The 26,712-nt window shown below is 54.3% G+C and overlaps 1 protein-coding gene across 1 annotated transcript in view; it reads left to right on the top strand.

Annotated features, from left to right (window-relative positions):
- The window catches only part of AJAP1 (adherens junctions associated protein 1), a gene marked incomplete at both ends in the record, with an annotated part of 28,231 nt that extends 1,829 nt beyond the window's left edge, over positions 1-26,402 (top strand). The window contains 4 exons of the mRNA XM_079545408.1: positions 14,031-14,611; positions 24,232-24,319; positions 25,143-25,385; positions 26,330-26,402. Of these exons, the coding sequence (XP_079401534.1) occupies positions 14,031-14,611; positions 24,232-24,319; positions 25,143-25,385; positions 26,330-26,402 (985 nt within the window). The remainder of the gene's footprint in view (positions 1-14,030; positions 14,612-24,231; positions 24,320-25,142; positions 25,386-26,329) is intronic.
- Between the last annotated feature and the right edge of the window lie 310 nt (positions 26,403-26,712).

The following is a 26,712-nucleotide window of genomic DNA, read 5'->3' on the forward strand; positions in this document are numbered from 1 at the left end:
TTTCTCAAAGACAACCAGAAAAATAGCTTCGAGAGGAGCAGCAGACCTCGCCAGAGCCTGCTTCACCGTGTGCTGGATGGCACCGGGAGATGCTGCTGTGTGTGCTGCTCCTTCTGTATCGGATTCCTTCTGCCCCAGGGCAGTGGCAGCTCCGTGACCTTGCAGACGAGCCGTGCTCTCTTAAGCTGAGCAAAGCAGGACCTTCAGACCCCCATGCTGAAAATGCTTCTTTCCTTGCTTTCACCTACAGGAACTTTGCGCAGAGCTGCGAGCAGGCTGGGTTCACAGCCTTACCGCTGAGCTCTGGGCCCGCTCTGCCCACGGGTGGGGGTGGCTGGGGGCCGTCTGCTGGCCCTGGAGCACACCCAGCAGCTGTGTGTGCATTGGGCTGTGTCAGTGCGTGCGTGCGGTGGCTGACGGCTGTGTGCCTGCTGACTCTCCTCCCATAGCTACAACTCTCCTATTTTAAACGATACGCCACGGTTTTTACAGCGTTCTGCTCCCGAGTGATTTGCAGCACGAGCAAAAAATATCGTTGGCCGTTTCTTCCTGATTGTATAAAGCAACTCATTAAAAGCACACATCCCTCTATGTTTGCGCCGAGGGAACTTTATGGGCCCGATCATTGCTGCCAAAGCAAACATTTCCCGTGAATTCCACTCATCAGGTTCACGCTGTCAGATGTAGATGCAGCCGCACGTCAAAAGATGCAAGCCTCGCAGTCTGGGAAGTAATGAGAGCAGCGAGCAGTGGGAGTTAATGGCCTCCACCGAGGAGCCCTTACTCATCCCGCAGCCACGCAGGGCTGAGCTGGCTGCTCCCGGGCGCAGTGATGGCCACGGAAATTCAGCCGGTGCCACCAGCACTTGGCAGCCGCGGTGACGCTGGGATGAAGGGCGCCGTTACGCAGCGCTCCGCACCTCGGCAGCAGTGGCTGCGCCGACGCTCAGCAGCCTCTTCCCTGGAGCGTGGGGTAGCGGTGACAGCACTGCCGGGCACGTGGGGGCCTGGATGGGGCTGAACCGTGGCTCACCTCAAGCCGGGCTCCGTGGGGTTGCAGCAGGGCAGGTTGTGGGGCTGGGATGTGGGGACGTGTCCGTGTGCCCCCAGCAGCTCCACCAAGGCAGCGCCTGCGTCACCGCCGGTTGTGCCTCCGTTGTCATGCGGGTCCATGGGATGTGTGAAGCTGCTGCCCATCTGCTCGAGGCGTTCGGATGCTGCAGCCTGGGCTCGCTTTATGTAACAGTCATCTGCCAAAAATAAGGAATTGCTAAATTTTCTTTGGTGCGTAGAGTGTGGACTGAAAGTAGAGCGAGGTGCAGGGTGGCTCTGGGGGCGGCCCCATAGCCTGGTTCTTACCTGTCCTCATCCGAAAGGGCTCCCAGCACTGCTTCTTTGTATTTATAGCTCTGTGTGTGTACACAGGTTGACAGGGAGAGCTGCTACACAACAACTCTATAGGGTGTGAATAATCTATGACTCCAGACACGTCTGAGGTTCATTATGAAAATATATGCGCGCTTAAGCCTTTAAAGATAGCTAATAGGGAGAGGACTGTGAGGAGGGATTAAGGCATCGGGATGCTGAGCTGGAGGAGGGGGAGCTGGGGCTGCACCTCGGGGCCATGTCCATCGCTCTCATTAAGTGCTGGTGATGAGGGATTGGGCTGTGGTGATTCAGGCCCAGTGTGGTTTGGGTTTGGGACCAGAAGCTCTTCCATTGGGAGCTCCTTGCAGCCAAGTGTGTTGGGAGGAGGGGGCAGGCGGCAGCCTTGTCAGTGCTTTCCCATCCTCCTTCCAAATAGCGGCTGCTCCTTTCTTCAGGATGAGCCATTCACCATCGGGATGATTTCTTTCTCTTGAATAACACCCAAATCCGGACCTGAACTGCCTCTTTAAAAATGGAATTAAGGCTGATGTGAATATTTCCTCTGGCTCTTCTTACCGGGACCTGCAACTCCAGACTTTGATAGCTTACATAATTTCCTGTGATGGAGATGTACTTCATCTAATTTCACTTTGAAATACATTGATTAAATCAGAACTGCTGGGAGATTTAAACTGAGCCTCTGTGGCCTGAACTTAACTGTGGGAGGTTTACCTACCTTTATCCTTCAACATTAATTTGGTTTTGCGAGGATTCTTCATGAAATGAGGTTCTGTCTGGCATGGAACTGCTGCTGCTCTCTGGTTTTATCAATTCCTCTCTCTGGCCTTAGCAACCCACAATGAAACCTTCCTGTGGCATCAAAGTGTGGGGTTGGGTGCTGGTGGTGCTCCAGCCATGGGGCCACGCTGCCTTGTGCTTTCCCTGCCCCAATCCAGGAGATAGGGCTGGAGCTCTCTCCCATCTTTGCTTTCCAAGCTTCAGCCCCAGGACGTGACCCCAAGCATGGGAGGATGCGGCTCTTCTTCAAGTGATTCAGCCTTTCTGGTACCAAGCAATGGCGATAAAAGAAGCAGACATCAGGGTTGGCTGGAGATGGATGTGCAGTTCATGGAAATCAGCACCTCCAGGCACTGCCTGCCCAAAAGCACGGCCCTGCGCTCTGCTGGCTGCGGGGGAGAAGAAAGTGCATGGACTTCAGCTGGGAGAAACATGAAAACGAAGCTCATTGCTCACGGAAGGCTTCATTCTCAGCTCTGATGCAGGGAGAGGCAGAGCCCATGCTGTGAATTTACTGCTGGCCCGGGTCAGGATGAGGCGAGCAGCACTGAGCTCGGTGAAGCTTTCCTTCTGCTGAGCGGATGGGAGCGTTGCAAATCCCGCAGCGCTCCGGGTTCATGTCTCAACATAAAGACTGAGTAAAAGCTGCCTCGAGAATAACATGTAGTCAGAGAGTGGGAACATGTTTCCTTCAAGAGAAACACAAGCGTGGACCTTGGAGACGGAACAACCAGAGCTTGTCAGCGCTCACATGCCCTAATGTGGGAGAAGCCAGGGGATCCACCGTGTGCACGGCCCAGAGCACTGCGAGCAGCCGTGCTCCTTGCAGTGCTTTGCAGAGCATTGGTGCTGTCTCTCACCATCATTGTGGCTCTACATCTGTCCTGCAGCGCCCTGGGACGCCCAGGAGAATCTCTCCTTGATAAACGCCCCAGCGGTGCTTTACGGCCCTATAAATAGGGAATGGGAATCGCATAATGGTGGCATCCTGGCTGTACATAAAGCCATTGTGGCTCCGTGTGGGAGAGCTGATGGATTGCTGCTCACAAGACAACACTTACGGCTCTCGAGAGCTAACAGTGCTAATTTATGTTGTCAGCGGAACACGCGGCGCCGGGATGGCAGAAGGGGCCGGGGGGATCCCCAGGGTTTGTCAGTGCCTTGGGCCGTCCCCGCATCGCTGCCTCCAGGGACGTGGCCCTCTAATTGCCACCATCCATACGTGACCTCAGCTGTGCTCCTGCGCTGCGATAGCATCTCCCTGCCTCGTCTGCGGGACTTAAGTAATGAAGCGGTGGTTAATTGACATGGATTAGGACATCCACTTAAGCGCCCAATGAGACGTCAGTGATTGATGCCGGGCAGCTCGTGGCTGCGTTCCCTCCCCCACCTCGGACATCACCGGGCTCTGCTTTTTTTCCTGCAGAAGCCCAAAGCTTTGGGAGCAGCTCTGCATGCCCCGAGCTCCAGCTGAGCCTGGAGTGGCTTTGCATTAAATAAAAGAAGCGCTGCAATCTCAGATGTTGGCATGCATCATCTTCCAAAGAGCTCCTGAGAAGAATAAACTCGTTTTCTACAAGTAGTTGCCTTTCATAGGTTTTCTTATTAAGTTTTCCTTGAGAAGATTGAACATATTATTCATCATTTTGTTTCTTGGTTTTCTAAGAGGCTCTCTACTCTTTTTGCATCCTCTCAAGTGAAATATTCAGAATTTCCTCTGCTAAAGTGGCCCATTCTCTGGCAAATTGAACATTGCTCATTGTGATGGATGAGGACGGAACCATTTGTTCTGGGAGCTGTGCACGGGATGTGCTGTGCAGGATGGGATCCCTGAAGGAAGGGATGCAATCCCAGCCCCCTCCCTGTGCACACCATTGGCACACGGATGCAGCGCTGGCACCCAGCTCAGCCTGCTGCACTGCACGCTTCTAATTAATCCTTTCTGTCTTCAGGTGTGAATAACTTTTGGCTGAGGTTGCTCTTTCTGAGCATTGATGCTGAGGGATGAGAGTTTCATCTTCTTTTCTTTTTTAATGGAGTGTTTCCCCTGGAGTTCCTCTCCCGCTCCTGTAGGACATCAGCAGCGAAGGAGGAATTATGGGGTGACCTGGGCTGAGCACAGTTGGGGCCGGCCTGCAAGCAACATGGAAAGCAGAGAAGTTGCAGGAGACAGCACATATCGCAGAGCTTTACCCAGGGGATGAGCAAAGTCTTTTTGTCACCGCCGATCTGCCAGGCTGGGACCTCCATCTCCTTTGAAGATAACGCTCTGCAAAGTTTAATCTCTCTTGCAGCAATGAGATGCGAGGCGCAGCGCGCTCTGACTCACTGGCAATCATCCCCCAGAGCCGTGTGCCCAGCAGCCACACCGGGCCCCGCTGGGTGACTCAGCTCCCCTATGGGGCTGCGCTGCCAGCTGTGCTGCCCGCCGAGCTGCTGCTCCCCTGGGAAAAGAAACGGTTCGGCGCTGAAAGGGGATTTAAACCTCTGTATGAAGGGATCAAGGGCCTTTGCCCTGGATTTCGTTCTTGCTTTCTATTTCTATTCCTTTTGCTTTCTATTTTGGTTTTTTGCTTTTTTTCTTCAGCTTTCCTGTCTGTTCCCTATTTCCCCTTAAGCACACCAAGCCCCAAGCTTCCCCAGCAGCTGATGGCCCCGGTGCTCAGCCCTGGCCAATTTGTGCTCCCAGCACATGCCAGGATCCTTTTGCTTTTGCTTCCTCCCAGCTCTCAGATCGACATTTCTTACCTTCAAAGCGCGCTTGGCTTCTTCTATTTTTTACTGTATTTCTTGCTCCATGAAAGCTATCTGTCTGCTTCCTTTGAGTAGCTTGATTTCTCTCATCTTCTCCATTTCTGTAGCAGTTATTGGGTCTTTTGAAATCCTTTACCCTTTCCCTTTATTCGTTTCTCTGTACAACTGCCGAGGTTCCATGACAGACGGAGCATCCATGTGTTCGTGGAGCTGCCTGGGACTTCCCATGAGGAGAGCCAGGGCTGGATCTCAGTTACAGAGATGTGAATTGATAGGACAGGAGGGAACGGCTTTAAATTGCTCCAAGAAAGGGTCAGGTTGGATTTTAGGGAACATTTGCAAAAGAGCAGTAATGCATTGGCATGGGCTGCCCGGGGGAGCAGTGGGGTCACATCCATGTTCAAGAACTGTGGAGGTGTGGTGGTGGTGGTGATTGGTGGGCATGGTTAGGATGGATTGATGGTTGGATGTGATGGCCTTAGAGGTCTTCTCCAACCTAGTGATCCTGTGATTCTATGAACAGAGATAACACCATCCGTGGGCACTGTGCTGGTGATGCTGCCCAGCTCAGCTGCGTTTCCCAACATCAGTTTGATCGCCCTGGCTGTAGGATGGGGATGAAGGAAGTGGCACTCGAGGGGATTCAGGGCTCGTTTTCCTTCCCAGGACACCAGAGCTCCTTGGGGGATCATCATTACGAACCACATTAGAAGATGCTCTTGACTCAGGTTTTGTCACAGCGATAGCATCCTCTGTGATGTGGGATATCTCAGCAGGCAGCGCTGTGAACTGCGATGCGCCGTTCCCGTGCAGTCGTATTGTGGTACAGCAGTATAATGAACCCGTTTTAATTATTTTGTTTTAAAACTCGTTAAGCTGCTACTTAATGCACACTGAGCCGACTTATCTTATTTTTTTAGATCAAAGTGTTTCCCGTGTACGCTGTAATGATGCGCCTGAGCACATTAATTCAGAAAACAAGATAAGCACTCAGTTTCTTCATGGGGAAGCCATGGGTTCTGGCAGTCCTGAGCTGGGCTCGTGCAGCCCATGGGCATTGTGAGGGCTGCTTTGGCATCAGAATGTCAGAAGTGATAACAGTTCATGCCGTGATTTTGTGGAAGGCCCTTCAGGGGTCTGCGCCTTCCTGGGAGTGGGTTTTGGGGGAGAAAAACCTGCTTTGTTCATGGATGGATTCCACAGGGGATCAGCGGGAAAAGGAGAAAGTTCCCAAGCAAAGCAGGGATATGACTTCATTCTTTGTTTGTGACTGCGGGGAAATGCAATTCCTCTGTCAGCCTGTGGTGGGAACAAGGGGGGTCACGGTGTGGGGGCCCTGGGCTGCTGCCCCCTGTTAGTGCTGGGGTCTGGTCTGGTGGGACAGGGCCTGCAGCTGAACTCCGCTGTCCTTATTTATGCTTCCCTGCATCAGGGATAAGCTGTGAGCTGATGGGTTTAGTGCCCCGTGCAATCCCTTCCTTTCAGCAGCCCCATTCTGTAAATACACTTTTGGAAAGGGGGGGTGCCCAGCTCTCAGGGCAGTGGCAGAAAGGGCAGCTCTCTGGATTCTTCTCTCCATTTTTCATGCAGGCTGGAGCTTGAGATCGTGACTTCTCTGGAAGATTTTTTGGAAATGGTGCTGGGAGAAACTTGCCAGTCGGTTGCATCTGAATCGCAGACTCTTGCTGCTGCCCGATCCCCAACGCTGCTGCAAAATCCCAGGGGGGGAAGAGGGAGATAAATGGGAGACAGGTGCAGGTTCGAGCCTGAAAGCCAGCTCTCACAGCCACCCTTTGTGCAGGCGGGACAGACGGCGAGTGTTGCTGCGGGCAGCGCGATGAAATGCCCTTCTGTCGGCTAAATGCGCGCTGTGTTCGGCCGCTGCTCAGTGCTGCTGGCACAGCCTGGGCGCCGCGGCTGCCAGGTCAGCCCTGGGTGTGTGTGCACCTCGGGTGGGCTGAGCACCACCGGGGCCCTTTCCCTGCGCTGGCTCTGTCGGTGCTGAGCTGAGCCAGGTCTCTGGGAGGCTCCGGCTCTTCCCAGGGCAGCCGCCCCACGCACGGTTGCCGCGTGAGCTGTGGCTGGGCGCTTTGTGGAGCAGCAGCAGGTGGATAACCGAGCTCAGGTTTGACGCAGCAATCTGCTGAAGACGTTTCCCTGCCTGAAGGCACGCGCTGCCTTCCTGGGCTTCTCCTCCGCCCGCCCCCGGTGCTTTTCAAATCCTATCTGAAATAATCCCACGCGAGCGGGTAAAACAGCCCATAACAGATGCTGTGTCCTTGTCAGAGCAAGTCAGGCTGTGCCGGAGATCTGTGGTGCTGCTTGTTATCTGTGTGTGCCATACAGGTGCTCCCAGCACGGGGATACCAGGCACCCTGCGTCCTATCAGCATCCATTAGGACGTACACAGGGATGCTGGGCACCCAGATCCCACCAGCATCCCTCGCAGTGTGCGTGGGGATGGTGAGCAGAATGCGTCCCATTGGCATTCATTGGAATGTACACGGGATGCTGAGCACCCTGCATCCCACCAGCATCCGTGGCAATGTGCACGGGGATGTTGGGCGCCCCACATCAACATAACCCTAACCCATATCCCATTGGCATCCATTGGAATGTTTGAAAACGGGCTGAGATTGAAACCCAGGCTGAGAGTTTGGCTCTGCTTTGGCACAGACCAGGTGTGTGGCTGCTGTGGCACAGATCTGCTCGTGCCTTTGCGGCGTGCATCGCTTATGCCCGCTCGGACTGTTTGTGGGGTTTTTGCTCTTGCTGGTGTGGCTCTGCAAGACCACGCTGCTCCTTGCAGGGTGTTGGCATGGTCTTGCATTGGGACAGCGTGCATTTGGGTGCAGGCAGCACCTCGGGCTCGGGCTCGACCTTTCCGTGTGCTGGAAGGACAGGACCCAAACGTACGAACAGACGGGGCTGCAGCACTGCTGAGCCAGATCTGCTCCCTGACAGCCTTGGCAGGGGCTGCGCTACAGGATCAGCATATTGGAGATACCGCTGGGTATTAATTATGCCTTCCCCACTCGCCGCTATTCAAATGTTAAAATTATTTATTTGCAGCTGGGTGAGCTGAAGACAGTCACAGGAGTGCTGTGGATGGGAGCAGCTCTGCTGCTGCCTGGCATTGCGGGAGCACTGGGATGCCAGGGCAGCATTAATCCCCCCAGGCTGGTCCTGGACAAGCAGGGTTATCTGCTGGTCCCCAACTTGGCAATGGGCTTTGGGCTGCTTCACCCTCTGCCTCATTTTCTGTTGTCATAAATCCTCTCCCTTTGACCACACGAGGTGTTGTCAGTTTAATTACTTGCAGGGAGAGAGGGGGGAGCAAAGGAACTCAGGAACTGTTTAAATACCACTTTTATTAGTAGGTAATCCTGAAGCTCAGTTCTGTAACAGGTAGAGGTGGTGATGAGGTGCATTTAATTTACCTGGGTGCTGCTGAGCCGGCTGCTGCACCTGAATACCCGGTCCTGGCATTCCAGACCTTGGCAGCTGATTTCTCACATTGATGATCACCTTGCAGGAACTCATGCTCTGGGCAGAGGTTGGGTGCACTGTGATGTCCTACGGAGCCACGCAATGCCCCAGCACAGTGCTGCTCCACGTGGCCCCCCAGATCCCACGGTGTCATCCATCCCTATTATCCACACATGGGAATTTGCTGCTCTCCCCCTCCCAGCCCATCCGAGGGGCGTTTGGCCCCAGAATGCAATGGCGATGCTTTATTTCCATGGCAATGGCTCTGTAGCTTTGAAGCGAAGGACGGGCGCTGCGCTGCAGGGATGGTGCAGAAACACGGGGCTGGAAGGAGGCAGCTGTGGCCAAGGACCTGCTGCTTTCCCCTTGCTCCAGCGTGAAAGTCAGCCCTGAGGTGCAGCAGCATTTCTCCTTGCAAACCCAGGGAGTTCTGTCAGTATTCCCGTGGTGCTCTGAGCTCTGGTGTAGGACACAGAGCCTGCAGGCAGCGATGCTCCTCCCGCACCAGTGCTCGTGGTTCCCATCACACCGACATGAAGGTGCTGTGCCCAGCCTGGAGCAGCCAGCATCACCCATCTCAGCCCTGCCGTTCCTGCTGGGAATGGTTCTGTCTCTGTTCCGCCCACTGTTTGGAGATGTAAAGTGCTCCGTTCGTAAATCATCCAAACAAGGACATAACCTTGATTCCCTGTGCAATACCAATACATTACCTAACATGAGGCATGAAATGGAAGAATGGTTCCATTTGTATAATCCTGCGTTAGAAATCAGCCTATTCTGCATTTACTGCCTCCTGTGAAGTGTCTCCACACTCATGGGAGAAGGGGGCTGGTTTTGGAGAGCAAACATCGCCGTGTGAGAGGATGCGAATCAGCACCTCTGCTGCTCTGCCCTTTAGAGTCACACTCGAGTGCGTCTTTTGAGGCTCCCCTGAAATGGGTTATTTGCCAATGGCTTGCAAGCTGCTGACAATTTGTATTTTGCAATTTGTCAAAGCCTCTCCATGGCCCTGATCCTGGTTAATTGCTTTGACAGATGACCAAATTCAGGGATTTCCAGCACGCGGTGCTCAGCCTGGTGATACAGCTGTTGGATTAACCCACGTCCCATGGCGCCACGCAACCCCGTGGGCTGTGGGACTGAGAGCTGCAGCACTGCAGAGGGCTTTGTCCCTGCACTGCTGTGCCCTTCCTGCAGGATCCGTGAATGTCATTGGCACCTGGAGAGAACGGGCAGCAGCACGCTTTGCCTTGAGGCAGTGTGAGATGCTTTCCCTCCGTGGCGTGGCTTGGACCTGGGTTTGCCACACTATTTCACATAGTAATGAGGGAGATGTGAGAACAGAGGAGGTAATGGCAGAGCAGAGAGAATCTTAGAGGGGAGGTTCTTCTGTGCTTGGAGATTGCCAGTTAACAAAGTGCTTCTCTTAGTGCTCTTGGGCTCCTGGCAGTAGGTGAGGCTCCATCCATGGGCAGGGAACCAGCGTGGCCTCGGTGTTCCCAGGGGGAGAGATGGGCTGAGCCCTGTGGGAGTGACACCTCTGCTGTGGGCATGGCAGCATCACTGGGATGATGTCACTGAGATGCAAAGCATGGAGAGATCAGGCCTGTGCAGCTCCTCAAGTGAAGCTGTGTCTGAAGTGCCAGCCTCCCTGCTCTTCAAAGCAGAGAGCTGCATTGGAGAGGATTTGGAAAAGGATTTTCATACGGGGAGGACAGATCACACGAAGCAGCGGGTCTGGCAGAAATGCTCTCAGTGCCTTCAGCTCAGGTATCTCCATCGCCCTGCAAGCAAATCGCCTCTGCCCAGCAAAGCGCTTGGAGCTGAAAGACACAAAATCCCCACGATGAGGCTGTGCTGCAGCAGGTGCTCCATGGGATGCTCTGGGATGCTGGAGGACGCCTGGAGCACCGTGCTCATGGCCAGGGCTGTGCTGTGGTGTTGGCGTGGGCTGTCACGAGCTCAGCTTAAAATGCAAAACGTGCCGGCTTCTCCCCCTCGCTCCGCTGTGCCTCCGACCGAGGGATTTAATCTCGGCAGAAATTTATGGCTGATGTCTGAGTTGGCCCTTTCCAAAAGAGCAGGGGGGAAAGGGAGGGAAAACAAATGACTAAATATTTACGTGTTTTTATTTCTGCCGGGAAATTAAACCCTGGCTCATGGTCCCTTTTAACTTGCTCTGTCTCCATGCTGCTGGAGCAAGGTGGGGGCTGCTGCTGGGGTTCCACCCCCGTGGTCCCTGTGCATGCAATCACTGTAATTACCTGGGCAGTTGCATTGAAATCAGCCAGCAGCTCTTGTAGCTGTCAGTGGGGGTGTGTAAATATTTGTAGGAGTTTTTCTTGCTGGATGAAAATAAGGCCTTTAAGGCTTTAAGGCTGGATGAAAATAAGCCATTAACCCACGGGAGGAGTTGGTCGTACGTGGGCAGGAAGGTTCCTGGGCAAGGAGGGCAATAAAGGGTTTCCATCACTTCAAATCTTCCTGCTGCTCTGCTCTTTTCCTGACTGAATTTCCAAGTTTAGTTGGGCTTCCCTCACCCCACAAGAAAGAGCCTTAATTCCCCATGCTTTCTCCTCCATCCTTTGCAGTGGGAAAAATAGCAGGGGGTGGCAGGGGCTCGTGGATAACCAAAATCCCAATTTTGCCCCCTGGGTCCCTGTGGAGCCGCAGCTGTGGCTGCACTGAGCACTGACTGCTGTGGCACTGAGGGCACTGCTGTTCCTTGGCCTCTGCTTGCTGCCTGGCAGCGCAGCTCAAGTGGTTGGAGGAGGATTTTGTGCCATTTGATGCATCAGCAAAGATCGTTCATCCTCTGAGTCGCGCCGGCAGCCCGCAGAGCAGCGACTTGCAGCTCCTGGGGTGAGCAGGGACGTGCAGCTAGCTGTAAGAGGGGCACAGGGGCACAGAGCTCCTGAGCTTCAGCATGCCCATGGCACGGGGCTTTCGTGGAGTAGCTCGTGTTGGAGCAGTGCCATTATGGATCTCTGGGGCAGACGTGGCCCTGCTGCCCGGGCTGCCCCGTGTTTTGTCACCTCTGGCACCTGCAGGATGTGGGGTTTGGAGCTTGGGGCGGCGAGCCGCAGTCCCCCCTCCTGCTATGGGGTCAGGGAAAGGGGCTGCTCCCAGCAGAGCCCCGGGACCCCGCAGCCTCCAGCACTGCCGCATCCCCAGCGCCGCTCTGCGCGCATCGCCTGCGTTGCCTTGGCGACGGCAACTCCCACACGCTGCTATTTATTCTGAAGGACACTTTCTCTTCTGTTGTTGCAAAGCCCTCCAAAGATCGCGTGGCGTGGCACACCAAATCCCAGAGAGGTAACCGTGCTCTCAGCTCCTGCCCAGCGGACTCCTCCTGGGGCCCTGCCAGCCTATGGGGTGCCCAGGAGGATGCTCGGGGGGTGACAGCACCTCGGTGGCATTGCTCAAAGCCAGACCGAGCCCTGGGCAGCGAGGGTGGGAGGAGGAATGTCCCTGTCTGTGCTTGGGTATGGTGTTTCTGCTGTGACCCACACGATGCCCAGGGTTGCACGCTATGTTTGCTCCCAGCTGCAGGGCAGCACTGAAATGGTGCTTGGGTTGGAGCTGAGCCCTGTGAGCTGCTGCTGCGACTTGGGAATGTTGTCAGCAAGCAGGAGAAAATGGGAAGAGAAATCTGCCTTTGTCCATGAGCCACCAACCCCGAGTACTGGGGAGCGATATTTTGTCTTTGAGATGCTCAGAGACAACAGCAGGGCCGTAGCGACAGCTGAGTTTGGGCTGGTTGCGTTTTCCTTCTCCTCCTTTGGCAGTTATTAATAAAAGTGCCTCATTTGCACTGCTTCCTTCCTCGTGGAGGAGCGGGCAGGCAGCGAGGCGTGCTGCTGTGTGTGTGCATGACCAAGCGCTGTGCTGGGGCTGCCTGCACCTCCCCTTCCTCACAAGGAGAAATTTCAGCTCGGATTGAGAGTTGGGCAGAGGCTAAAATGGAGCGTGACGCCCGCTGGAGTGACAGCGTGGCTGAGTATTGCTAAGGTGAACCTGTTCTGAATGCTCTCTGGGTACCCGGACGCCTGACTTCTCACTTCTCTGAGCCGCTGACGTGCAGCACATGGGGATGATCTCTGTTCCAAAATCTGGTTGCTTCCACATTGTGGGTCAGTGTGCAGCTCAGCTCTCGACACCTCGCACCGTGAAGCCGGCACAGGAGGGCAGATACCCCTGGTTCCCTTTCCAAACCTGTGGCACCCATTCCTGGGGACAAGGTGCCACCAACACAGAGGGCACCTTTGGTGCTGCGCTCTGAGAAATGCACCAACGATGCATTTGTTCCTGTGTTGTATTTTTATTTTTATTTTTTCGCATCTTGAAATTCTTCCTCCCCCAGCCTGAACTATTTTGGTTTATGTCGTCTGTTTCTGGCTCTTCCCTTTCTCCTTCTGCACTCTTTCCGTGCATCGCCTTTTTCCTCCCCAAAATAAATGCTGTTATGCTTTGGGGAAAAAAAAAAAAAGCCAATTAGGGAGAGAGGAAAAAAAAAAAAAGATGCTTTGAACAGAAAAAGACTGCGCCTCAGAGTATCCAGGTCATCTCCATTGGCTTCATTTGCTCACGCACGGAGGGAGTATACAAATTCTTCTGTCAACCAGATGCACATTTTGTGGTGCTACCAATGGCTTTACGGGGTGCAGCGCTGCGGAGGATTAGTCTATTTAGGCATATAAAGCTCTCATTAACTCCTGCTGAGTCCGACAAAAGTCTTTCTTGTGTAAATGCTGAATAAAATGAAGTAAAGATTTTCGGGCCTTGGCCTAATGATTTTTTTCTTTCTGGGAAAAAAAAGCAGGAAAAAAACCCAACCCTGCGTACTTCAGGTGTTTTCTCACAGTGAAACACTGCGCTTCACATGAGCTGACATCACAGGGGGAGACATGAGTTAGAGCAGAGCTTTACAAGGCGAGATGCAACCGGAGAAGAAAGAGAGATTTGACATGAAATAGCGGTGGCACTTTACATCAAAGCAAAATTTGAAATAATTAACCTGCCGACAGTTCAGCGTGGTTTCCATTTGATCTGCAGCGAGGGCGCAGCTGAAAGGCTGCTCATCATTCCGTGCTCGGGGCTTTGCTCCTTGCACACAGCCAGCACACGGTGGGGCTCGGTGCTGCGTGCCCAGCCTGCGCCCGGCGAGAGCGAGGGCTGCTTTTGAGTCACGGCGACCTGATTAATGACAAGTGGGTTACGCATGGCGAAGCGAGCGCTCTGTGCTCCCGTGTGCTCGCTCACTGAGCGCTTGGTGAGGGAGCCCTGAAATGACGGAGGGCTGCATCCCCTGGGTCAGCTCTCCTGGCTGCTCCTGATGCAGATGGAGGGATGGAAGGATGCCCATAGATGTTCTTCTTGCATGCAGCCTTGGCTTTGATGTCGCTTTGGTGTCTGTACCGTCGCCGCGTGGGCAGCAGGAAGGGGAGCAGGTGGCCGGAGCGTCCTGCGATGCCATTTGGGGTGGTGGCAGCATCCCATCCCAGTGCTGAGAGGGTTGGGAGTGTCAGGGTCAGATGAGTGCTGCTCCGCAGCTTGTGGAACGGGTTGGTCGTGCTGCCCGCGCTCTCCTGCTTTCTAACATGCTCTGTGTCTGCCCGCAGGTCAGGTTGCCCGCTAGGAAGCCATGCTTGGATGTTGATAGCCATGTTCCACCTCGCCATGGACCTTGCCAGCTGCGAGCCCGCCGGGACGCGTCTCTCTCCACGGTCGGCACAGCGGCACAGACTGCCCCGTGGTGTGCTGTGGAGCACAGGGGGCAGCGAGGAGCCCCGCCGCCCCAGCCCCCCCTGGCCCTGTGCCCCCCGTGCCCGTCGCCCACCCCCCGTCCCCCTGCCCCGCGCCCGGCGACAGCTGCGAGGCCGCGGCTTTGCTCCACGTGATGGACGGCCCACGGCTCTGCCCGAGGTCATCGTGTGGGGCCCCACGGGTGAGGAGGACTCCCTGGAGAGCAGCACGCTGCCCAGCATCTTCACCACCGCCGCCACCACCACCGTCACCACCACCACTGCCGCCGCCACCGCCGCCGCCACCACCGTTGCCACCGTGCCAACCCCCAGCAGCCCAGCTCCCACGCCTGGCATCGAGGAGCCCCGTGGCCGTGCCAGCACTTCTGAGCCAGCTGCCGGCCACAGCAGTGGTGGAAAGGATGCGCGTCCACCCCGTGGCTTGGGGGACACAGCAGGTACCAGGCAGGCACCGAGCGCCGCGCTCACCCACCCGCAGGACAGAACACGGGGTCCTGTGCCGTGGTTCTGGGGATGCTCGAGTTTGGTCTGGTGGTTGGGGCGGTTTGTCTGGTGGTTGGGGTGGTTTTTCTGGTGGTTGGGGTGGTTTGTCCGTCGGTTGGAGTGGTTTCTTCGTCATCTGAGGTGGTTTATCCTTAAGTTGTGGTGGTTTGTCCTTTGGTTGGAGCAGTTGGTCCATCGGTTGGAGTGATTTGTCCATTGGTTGGGGTCGTTTGTCTTCCAGTTGGTGCTGTTTGGCAGTTAGAGTGGTTTGTTCATCGGCTGGGGTGGTTTGTCCATGGGTTGGTGCCGTTGGTCCATGAGTTGGATTGGCTCGTCCATCAGTTGTGGTGCTTTATCCATTGGTTGGAGTGGTTTGTCTTGCAGTTGTCGTGGTTCGTCTTGTGGTTGTTGTGGTTGGGGTGGTTTTTGTCCTGCAGTCCCAGCTCCTCTGTGTATGCCAGGGCCTTTGGGCACATCACCACGCAGATGCTCTGCTCGGCTCTGGCTCCATCCTGAAACGGCCCAGGGTAGTGGTAGTGATGCCAGGGGTTGATGTGCTGAAGAACACAGCCGAGTGCAGCCCATGGTGGAGGCTCACTGGGGTGGATGGCAAATCAGCATCCAGAGGAGGCTCTCACCGGGTGCTGTGGCATGGGCTCCCACTGCCCAGCTTTGAGATAAGGGCATGATTTCAAATGAGTGCTTGGGAAAAAAATGGAAGCTCTGAATCATCACTTTCATCTGAGACATTTTCTAGCAGCTTGCTGTATTCTTCCTATTATCAGTATACATCCACAAACCATCTTCCGTAATCAAATTTAGTGCAGCACTCAGTTACTCTAATACTTTCCACCAGCACGATTTGCTGCATGGACATGGATGAGAAAGCAGGTTCCCATTTATTTCAAATTATATTTGTTATTACCAATATTAAACTGTGGGATACTGTTGTACAGTTTACAGAGCATATTCATTGTGCATTGACTGCTTTTAGCCCACAGTGATTTTCTAGTGAAAACGAAAAGGAATTTTATGATCTAATCATAATCCCAATGAATTTATCTAGCAAGGAGTGACACTGAGGTTGGTTTTTCCCTAACTTAAATAAATCATTTATAGTGGTGAAAAGCTCCCAACCTACACAACCTTGGGAAAAACGCATTAGAATCAGCTGGCTTAATTAGCATCAGTAACAATTCCTGAGTTTTTGGAGGTTTTGGCGGAGGCTTTGGGAGCGGGGTGTGATGTGTTTCGTCCCCTATCAGATGCGCTGCTTTGTGGACATCGCTGTGCTGATGCTGGGATGCTGAGGAGCACAGCAGCCCCCAGCCCTGGCCCTGGGGAGGGAGGGAGGGAGCTCCTGTGGGATCAGAGCTTTCATTAATGATCTCCTTTCTGCCGTGTGGTGGATCCTAAAGGCTAAAGGCTTTGTCTGCTGGTTGGAGCGGGTGCTAAAGGCTAAAGGCTTCCTTGATCTCAGCCTGTCCAGCCTAGACTGAAAAGTGCCTGAGCTCCGCGTTTGCTTTTGCTGCCATCATCCGTGTCGAGCAGCCGGGAGACCTCCAGCCCACGCTGCTATCAGCTAACACTGCTGTGGGATGATGGATCCCACTGCTGCCTGCTTCCCCTTGGGCAGGGAATGGCAGGAGGGAGCTGCAGGGCATCGGGAGCGTTGGGGTCACCTTCAACCCCACGTCAAGTGACCAGCTGTGCCTTGATGCCCATTTCTCCTTCCACTGCTCAGTTACGTAAGCAGCAGCGGCTGGAAGTGTTTGTTCTCTGCCTGGGAAAACATATGGTTACAAATGAGGATTAGGTAACTTGTTTGTGCTCCTGCTTTGCCTCGGCCAGCATCACAGATAGGCCAACATCACAGGAGCTCCCTGCGGATGGGTGACGTTGCAGTGGCCCCAAGGAGGGGATGAGCACCCATCCCGGGTTGTGATGGCACTGTGGGTGCCGTCCCTTTGGCTCCCGGTGCAGCCAACGTAGCATCAGTTGGTTGGACAAGCAGTGAGCACAATCTCACTCAGGTCTTCCTCCTCTCACCCCACTCCTCCTTGGTGAAGGGGAAAAAAAGGAGACAGGAGCCATTTATCTGTGACTCACCGACAGAAAAACAAGGCTAAAAATTCCCGTGGAACGGCAAATATCCTGCTTAGGAGGAGAAAGACAGACAAGTGATTGCTTCTAGCATCCAAAAGAAAAGAGCAAAATGGGGCGTGCGGCTCTGCTGGTGGTGGGTGTTGGCGTGCAAGGGTTTCTGTTTTGTTTTTTTGCAGCGAGTAAACTGACAATCAGGTGTGTTTATCCCGGTGCCACCTATGTCTGCTCAGCGCCTGGCAAGAGTGCTGATGGCAGTCAGATGGGGCCTCAATATGTTCACCCAGGCGTAGTTTATGCTTATGCTTTTCAAAAATGTGCTTCCTTTTTTCGGGGGCTGTCATATCCATTTTACGACGGAGCATGGAAGGAGAGAAATAATTAAAACTCCGGAGTGCTGGAGAGGTAAAGGTTGTAGGGTTGCTGCGCTCCCGGCACGGCTCAGCCAAAGGGGTGAATCAGGGACTGCTGAAATCTGGGCACTGAAGCTCTCCTGTCTGTGTGATTAGAAAAAAAAAAAATAAAAAGCCATCTTTAATTAAACCTTTAAGTGCTTTATAAGGCAGAAGACTTTATGTGCCGTCTGCTGCTCCTAATGGTTATTTGATGGCCGGTATGCAATGGATTTGGCATCATGTGCTGTGAGCAGCCGTGCTCAGAACAGGGCTTGTGGGCAGTGCTGGGGACCCCAGTGTGGCTGTGGGGCTGTGGGTGCTGCCCTGTGCTGTGCTGCCCGGAGTGTGGTGTGGGCAAAATCTGCCCTGCTGGGGGTGAAGCAGGAGGGATGGGAGAGGGGCTGCTGGATGTGCCGAGATAGCATCTGCTGAAGGCTTCAAAGGAATTAATTAAAGATAAAATGCCTTTAAAACCCTGGGCAGCTGGAATGGAGCTGCCGCTTTGATGCGCTGTGCAGGGTGGGAGCTCGGCCCTTCGGGGCAGCTGTGGAGGGGCTGAGTGCCCTCCCATGGGTCACAGTGTGGATCCTGACGCTGCTGCCCAGGGAGGTGATGCAGGGTGCTGAGCTTTGCCCTGCATGCAGTGCGTGGTGCTCAGGGCTGGCGCAGAGGGGCGCTCCTCTTCTCCCATCCTGTCTCAGCCGCAGGTGGGAAACCCATCGATCCTGTGGGATTATTGAGCTTTCAGTTCAAATCTCTCCTCAAAACCTAAAATAGCTTCTGCCAAGCTGGAAGCGAGGCCGCGTTTCATCTTAATTTGTCAGACAGTCCTCTCTGCACGACAGGAGGACTTGTTGGGCACTCAGTAGGGCTGGGCAGTGCCATGGGCAGAGCAGCAAGATCCATCGCATCCTGTCATTGCTGGGGAAGCGTGGCATGTGTGTCCCAGCTGACAGCACACCCAGCCTCCCACACATGGCCAGCACGGGGTCTGCATTCCCTTTTGTCACAGGGGAGGTGCAAGGGTTGCTGCTGTCCTGGGAGGTTCCCAAAGGAGGCTGCATGGCTTCCCTGAAGGATGGAGGAGCTGGGAGGAGGAGGAGGCTGCCTCTCGAAGCAAGAAGTGAGCGTGGTGCGAGCTGAGCTCTCTCTGCCTGTTGTTTTCCCCAGGATCAGCAGATGCTGTGTGCACGCCCGCCCTCGCCCACGTGTGTCTAAATGAGCCAGGAACGCTCCTCTTCTGCTCTCAGGGATATTTATTGCTTGGTGCTATTTGCTGTAACACCTGAGCAGATAAGTCCTGGTGCCTTTAGCGTAAGCCTCCAGGATCTTCTTTCTTGGCAAGGAGATTTCTGAGCAGCAGCAGCACTGGGATATTCTTCCCCTTTCAGCAGCCCAACCCCAAATACCAGGCAGTTTCCAAGAACCTTGGCTTTCTGTTGCTGAAGAGCTGCATGCTAGCTTCAGATTATTGGTGCTCCCCAGGCGGGGCTTCAGAGCTGATCTCAGGGATTTCACAGCACAGCGTCACACAGGGGCCATGGATGGAGCACTGGGCAGTGGGGACCCCCAGAGCCCCCACCCCATGTGAGGGCAAAAGCACAGAGGCTCTGCTGTAGGTGTCAGCAGGGCAGACACAGGGACATTTCCCAGTGCATCAGGTCAACCCTTGTGTTTCTTGTAGATTAGTTTTCATAAAAGCCATTCAGCAGCACTGTAGTTAGCATTAGGACAAAATCCTGCTGATCCCCCCTGGGAAGAGGCTGTTTGTAACTGTGATTGCTGCAGAACGCCCATGCTGTGCTCCCCATTGAACGTTTCTGTCCAGCAGCAGGTTTATGGGCTGCACGAGGCTTCCAGCATCAGATCCCTCCTGCCTTGGCACCAGCTCCAGCTTGCAGCTGAGTTTTGCCCGCTGGGGCTCAGGCAAGGAACCATCCCAATGTCATTGGTGGCTTCTGAGCAGTGAGCACTCCTTTGCTCCTGCAGGTGTTGGAGGCAGCAGGCTCAAGGTTGCAGAACACAGCGTGAGCACTGCCTGATGTGAGCTGAATGCCAGCAGTGCTGTGCTGGGCTGGTGACACTGGCTTCTGGCTCCTGCACGGGCTTGGATGCTTTCGTGGTAGCTGTGGAAATGACCTAGAAGGTTATTTTGGCTGGGGAATAATTCCCACAGGCACCAACTCCATCTGTGTTTTCATCCTTTCCCTCTGTAAGCTCTTCACCTCTTGAGCCCATTCCTTTCATTGCTGACAGTGTGCTGGGGATGTGCCCTGCTGCCCAGAAGCGACGCTCTTATTGATAAGCAAGAGGCTGCAGGGCCAACCATGCATGTCTAATTGCAATCAAGCATTCCTCCCAGCTCACCCCAGGACCCAATGGCCCCACCGTGCCAGCAGGCTCCTCAACCAGCCTGCCTCCATCCAAGCACTCAAGCAGGAATCACCCATGAAAAAGAGCCAGGTGGCAGAGCTCCCATAGGCAACCACCTGCAGGAAGGTGCTGGGGTGCAGAATTGCAGCCCTCCTGGCTGGGACGTTGCAGGTATTTGGAGCAGATGTTGTTTTTCTGCCTCGAACGGTAACTCAAGATTGTACTCTGCAAAACAAAATGAAGCTGTTTCTTCTTTCTTAATTTCATGCAGCTTAGAGGCCCTGATGAGGGTCTTCAAAGAGCTGAGGCTCGTGGCTGTTTTTATTGGGAAAATGAAAAATATGGTCTCCCTAACCAGTGCTGTTGAAAGAAAGGCCTTGGGGGATAGAGGTTCTCTTTGTTTTTAATTAAGAGCTTATATCTCCTGCTTGCTGCCACTGCGCACTTCTGCGGGAGCGAGACACGAGTCTCGAATGGATTTTCTCATGGAATTAATTCTGTCGATGCAGAGCTGTCCAGGAGCTGTTGCAAAAGGTGGACAGAAAGGCCAAAATTCGGTGCTTTCATCTTGGTGGCAAATAGATGGTATTTAACATACAAAATAAAAGCCTTAGCATTTGCTTGCTTTGAGAAGATTGGATTTTTTCCTCTCTCTCGGCTGGGGGAATTTGGAATCACGTTTTACGGTCGGCTGCAGCTCTCCTGCCTGAACAGACAAGTCCATCCTTGCTGCCCACGTGGGTGCTAATGGTGGGTGTCCATAAGCTGGTGGGCCTCGTTCTGCCTAGCAAGGAGCATAACGTCAGCAGCCCAGAGCACTCCAGGCACAGATGCTGACTGATGCCTATGGGGTGGCTGTGGCTGTGAGCTGCAACTACAGGACCACGCTGGGATATGGCAGTGCCAACCCGGTGCTGCACAATGAGCGGTTCCAAGTGGGAGAGGTGCTCAGCAGGATGGAAAAACCCAGCAATATTTCAGCATTTCCAAGGGTTCAAAGAGTGCCTTTGAAGAGCTTTCCCTCCTGGCATGCGACACATTAAATTCTGCTGCACTAGCAGAAGCGCGGGGGTTTGGACACACTTTCAATTCCATTAAATACTTCTCCTGTAATTACCCTCGAGTTAAATGGTCACTGCGTCAAATTTACTAGTAAAAGCCTTGTAACAGTGGAGTGCTTGCAGTCCCCTTGCCGGGAGCAGGTATCAGCACTGTGTGCAGCTGCAGCTGCCCGCTCAGCGCTCGCCGGGCTCTTCCTGGTGATCAGTGTGCAATTAAGCAACCACCTGCATCTGTAACGAGCTGGGGACAGGCCTCTGCCATGCAAAATCAGGGGACTTTGGGGCTGACCTGGCTGCAGTGCTGAGCGCCTCCAGGATTACTTGAGACAGAGGAATAGAAAACGTGAAAGAAGTGAGCAAGGGCCTGGCTGCCTGCTTGGGACCATGGTTAAGGTTGGAGATGACTTCTGAGATCATCAACCATCGACCCATGCCCACCGTGCTCACTCACACAATCGTAGCCTCATTAAGGTTGGAGAAGACCTCTAGGATCCTCAGGTCCAACCGTCACCCCATGCCCACCAAAAACTGTTGCTCACATCGGCTGGAGGAGGAGCGTGCGTTCCCTCGGCACCTCTCACAGCCAGCAGCATGCTGCTAATTTCTCTATATGAGCTATTGATCGGATCCTCCAGGTCCCTTTCCTCCAGACAGATTGGTTTCCTATGGCTGTATTTAAAATACTGCTCTGCTCCTGGTGGCCCTTCTCTCTATCATCTCGCTGCTGTCCCCCTGGTGTCCCTTGTGGGATGTTCCCGTGTCCCAGCATGTCCCATCCATTAACACCTCATCTTGCAGATTGGATATTCTTCATCGATTTTGCTTCGTGCCATTCTGTATGTTTCTTTGAAGGCTGGGAAGAAAGGAATTTATGTGTTTACAAAGTAAGAACAAAGACAGATTACTCCTTATCCTGGCAGGTATTGCTGTAGGGCTTCCCAAGAAGTCACCGCAGCCACCTGTGGGCCCCATCTACAGCACTGCTTTTGGGGAAAATGCTCCCCATCCCCTTGAAATCTTCCTAGACCTCAGTGCAGAATTCATGTGCAACACAAAGGAACTGTGCTAGTGCATATGGCAGCTGATGTATGTGCCACAGTCTGCAATTATCCAGCTCTTCTTGAAGCCCGTGCGTCCTCCTTGGAAGAGCTGCCGTCCTTCCCCAGCTCTGCTCTGCTGTGCTCGGGGTGCTACAAACACGAGCTCTAATCACAGCATTGGGCTCTCCCTCACCCCCCGGCTCCCACCATCATCGAGGTCTGCGTTCCAAAGCTGCTCCTGTTTTCAAAGGCGTCGGGCACTGGGTTGCACGGACTTTATTTTTAGAGCTTTTCCTTTTATCTTTCCCGGCGGTGTCCCACTGGGAGCTGCTCCAAGAGCACTGTGAGCACTGTGACTGCGCTGTGCTGGGCTGTGCTGGGCTCTTGCTGCTCCTGACCCCAGCGCAGTGTGGGGTGGCACCGTGTGAGGATGGCACGGTGCACGATGTTGGGCTGCTCCTGCACCCTGGGAACACCTTGGCTGTGCGTTGAGCTCCGGTGGCCATTTCCGCACCCCTCGCTTTGCTTTGACAGCTGCCGTTGCCAAGTGCTCTCCAGAGGAACCTTGTCACAGTTTGTTTGAGCCAATTGAAGTGTAATTGGGAGTAAATGAAGGAAATGGGTCATTTGTGAAATAGGTGCTTGAGTCAAGGGAGGAAAATAACCCTGACTCATCCCTCCGGGGATCCGTCCCCACTGGGATGTGGTGAATGGCCTCCCCAGGGGGAGCGCAGTGCGGTGTGTGGCCCTGGGACATGGGGTGGGTACAGGGGATGTGTTTGTGCCCCTTCAACGTGCTGCTTCCCCCCTGTTTGGTGAGCAGCTGCTGGGGTGGATCAGCAGTGCATCCTGCTCCGTGCTCAGGCTCTCCTGCGCTCCCCCACATCGCGTCCTCTGGCAAAGCACAGGGAGCAATGCAAGTGAATCTCCATCCAAAAGCACCCTGCTTTCAGTTTTTATTGTTTTGCACTTTCGCTGTTCTTTATACCAGCATCTCTCAGCTTGTGGCTGAAACCCTCACATCTGTTGTTTCGGAGGCACTGAGGAGAGCTGAGCTCCAAGAGGTGCAAAAGCCAGCCCCAGGCCATGCAACCCTGGGCTGGCAGTCTGCTCCACACTGATGCCCCATTCAGGTGCAAGGGCAGTGTTGTCCATCACTTTGCATTGGGTTGCACGCTGGCAACAGGACTGGATTGGGTCCATGCTGCAGCACTGGCAGTGAGGGCAGTAAGAACGAGGGAGTGGTGGCTCTCCAGCAGTGATAACAGGCACGATGCTGGCTGTGCCCCTGCAGATGGATGTGGCTCTTTCTCACTCTTCCTCGGGTCAGCAGCACTTCTGGGCAGTCAGCATCTCTTCAGCAGTGTGTGGGCTGAGCATTTCTGTGCCTTAGGGAGGTGGCTCTGCCCCAGGAGTGGGGCTGGATCCGATCAACTTCTGCATGGATGGGGTTTGTCAGCAGTGGGGATGTGTGCAAGGACCCTAAACCCCTGTGTGAGACTGAGCAGGGGGAAAACCAACCTCAGGAGAGCCAAAGCTTCCATCTCCCATCCTTTGAGAAGGCAGCAGAGCAGCACACAGCCGTGCGTGCAGCTGCCGGCTGCGGTTGCAGCACTGCTGTGGCTCTGAAGCACCGCAGCACCAGCTGTGCCTGCATGCAGCTGCCTGGGACCCCTCCTGTGTGGGCAGCAGCAGTTCCCTCACCGCACACATTCACACCGAGCAGCAGCACTGTGTGTGCATCACATAGATACCCAGAGCTGCTTGCTTTCCCGTCACGCCGGCACTTATTTATTTATTAAAAGCATCACCCATCAGGAGCGTGCAACATCTGTTTGTGAGAAACTGCACATCCTTGGGCCACAGCCAGGAAAATCATTTCATTACGAGATTGCCACTGTACAGCGGCGCGGAATCACAAACATACTGTACATTGAGATGCTTTTGTTTCCAAACTGCTCATTAGGAATGATACACGAGCCAAAATTATACCCTGTGTAAGGTGAATTAGGAGAAAATGAGCCCAACCGACCTTCTTAAGTGAGCAGCAGTTAGTACTGTAATTATTATCTCTGGTTAATCCCGCACCCACTGCAAGGCTGTGCTCAGGTTTCCTGTTCCATCCCAGAGGGTATGCATCTTCACATGGCTTCCGTTCTTCGTGCCTAATTCAGGCTGACAAGGAACATACTCGAGAGGGGAGGAAACAAGAGGCCCAGCTTAAAGATTGTTCTATGTAATGCAGGAGAGACAACTGTGCTGCTGCTGCTGCCTGGGGCTGCTCCCAGCCCTGTGCTGTGGGAGAAGGGCAGAGGGATGCGATGTGCTGTCCTGGGGGAATGCCTTGGGGGTGTTCATGTACCAAGAACTCTTCCTTTTCCCTTTTCCCTTTTCCATTTTTTTCCCCCTTTCCACTTTCCCATTCCCTTTTCCTTCCTTCTGCCCTCTTCCCTCTTTCCTTTCCCCTCCCCTTCCATTCCCTTCCATCCCTTTCCCCTTTCCCTTTCCCTTGTCTCACTTTTTTCCCTTCCCTTTCCTATCTCTGCAGGTGCTGTGCTGTCCCCCTGGTTTCCTATCTCTGTTCTGATTCCTTCTCTTCCAGGTCTGGCAGTCCATCAGATCATCACTATTACCGTGTCCCTCATCATGGTCATAGCTGCTCTGATAACAACTCTTGTCTTAAAAAACTGGTAAGGGGCCTCACGGTGGGGCTGGGCTGGGACAGGCTTCCGGTGGAGAGGGATTTCACACCCAAACTACAGCAAGCATTGGCTGGCTCAGTTTGGTGCCTTAGGGAGGATGCTTGAGCATCATGGCTGGGTGAACGGCCTTTGCAAGACCCTGCAGTGACGTCATCCAGTGACGTCATCCAGTGACGTCATCCAGTGATGTCATCCAACAAGCTGCCTGCATTCTGTGGCCCTGCAGGTTGCACTGCTTCTCTCCCACCTTCCCGAGGCTCCAGGGTTGGATCCTCTCTTCTGAGCCTCTCGGGTGCCACCAGTTCTAAGTGTGCCCCATCACCTGGAGCGCTCCTGTGCACCTCGAGCTTCATTTGCTCTCATTTATTCCCTTAACACAGGCTGTGCGCCTGGTAAAATAGGTTAGCTTCTTGCTTCAGGCACTCGTGACTTTACCTATTTTCCCAGAGAAACTGCCCTACTTTGAGGTCAGCGGTGCCAGCTGCCGCGATGCCGCTGTGCTCCGGGACTCAGAGGTCCCCAGCAGCAAAGCAGCGCCTTGGTGGCATTGCTGAGCTCCCAACGTGTCCCAGAGCTGCGTGCAGGTCGGGCTTCCCCACGCAGGAGGCAGAGATACAGCCCTGCAGTTACTCAGCTGGTGCCTCCCCGATAGAAAGGTTTCAAATAAGTAAATAAGAAAGAGCACTGGACTGGGAGCCGTTCTATCCAAAGTGCCAGAATTGCGACGTGATATCAAACGATGCTTGTAATTAATGGCTGATAATGCAGTGTCTGTCCCCCCCCCCTCCCCCGTGCTCCTCTCCCCACGCAGCTGTGCGCAAAGCGGGGCCGCGCGGCGCAACGGCCACCAACGCAAAATCACACAGCAGGAGGAGAGCTGCCAGAACCTGACCGACTTCACCCCCGCCCGCGTGCCCAGCAGCCTGGACATCTTCACAGCCTACAACGAAACGCTGCAGTGCTCCCATGAGTGTGTCAGGACGCCGGTGCCAGTGTACACGGAGGAGGCATTGCACTCGCCTGGAGATTACAAAGCAACCTTCAATGGAAACAGGTGGGGTGATGCAGAGCCGTGTTCCCGTGCGCCCTGGTCCTGCTTGTCTCCATCCTGGTTTGCAGTAAAGCATGGCTGTGCCACACCGTGCCCTTGCAGAGTCAGTGTCCCTTCCCTTGAGCAGCTCTTGAGCATCGTGGATGGGTTTGGCACCGCATTTCTCAGTTCCCTGCCTCCACCCCCAGCCAGGAAATGTTTCTCAGATCCATCTTCCAGAATTTCTGCCGTCTCCTAAGTGCCATCTAAAGAGCTGCTGGCTTGTGAATGGGCGATGTGATTAATGAAGGAGCAGGCTGCAAGAAGCAAATGAGCCATTTGTCTGGCACGAAATAAAGATATGTTAACGAGGGGCATAATGGGAGCTGACAGAGCTGTGTGAGCCCATCTCCAGGTGCCCCCCACCCGCGCAGGGAGGAATGCAGGAGGACGGGGTGACCCCACGACGTTTGCCCGTTGTGTTTTTTGGTGCTTCCTCCCGTCTTGGAAGGCACAGAATTGGGATTTTCAAACCATTTTGTTGTGTGTGTGTCAGCGTGGCCATGAACCCCGATGGGCTGATATGGGGTGGGCAAGTGCTGCTCCCCTGCCTCATCCACTTGCTGGCAGCTCGCTGCTCTCAGCCTTGAGGCGATGCTTTCTGGGCAGCCCCACACAGGCAGCGCACAGCCCCACGTCCCACACGTAGCAGTGGTTCCACTGGGAGGGGATGCTGGGGATGTCCCCATAGGGTTGCTATGGGTTGGCTGAGTGTCCCCATGCCAACCCCCCAGCCGTGCTTCTTCCCCTGCTTTGCACCACCCCGGTTTCCCAGGCCAATGAGTGCCATCAAAGCATTGCTGTAGAGGTTTTGCTCTCCCTCTGATGAAGCTGATGTGCACAGCACCTCCACAGCTCGCTCGTGTTGCACACCAGCACATGCAAGCCCATTTTTCTGCTCGCTGCAGACCCTCTTCTTCTGATCGGCATCTTATTCCTGTGGCCTTTGTGTCTGAGAAATGGTTTGAAATCTCCTGCTGACTGGCCGAAGCCTGTTTTACTTCCTGGGCAGGGCAGACGCCGTCTGGCTGTTTCCTGGTAGGTACGGCTGCCCACATCCCAGCATGGTGGGGTCCCGGGGGGAGGTTGCTGTGTGCTGGGGCTGGGGTGGGCTCCATTGGCTTTCCGTTCTGCTGTTGCATTGTTTGGGGATTGTTCTGAATGTTTGTGAGCCGGCTTGGGTTGCTTTCACCTACTTGTTCCCACGAAGGTGGCAAGAAAGCAATTAGGCTTCACTGTGTTCTGCATCACAGCAGGGCGGCCGTGCCAGCTCCAGCCCCACGCTCAGGTA

The sequence above is a fragment of the Tetrao urogallus genome, assembly GCF_951394365.1.
Source record: "Tetrao urogallus genome assembly, chromosome: 21".
NCBI classification, from domain to species: Eukaryota; Metazoa; Chordata; class Aves; order Galliformes; family Phasianidae; genus Tetrao; species Tetrao urogallus.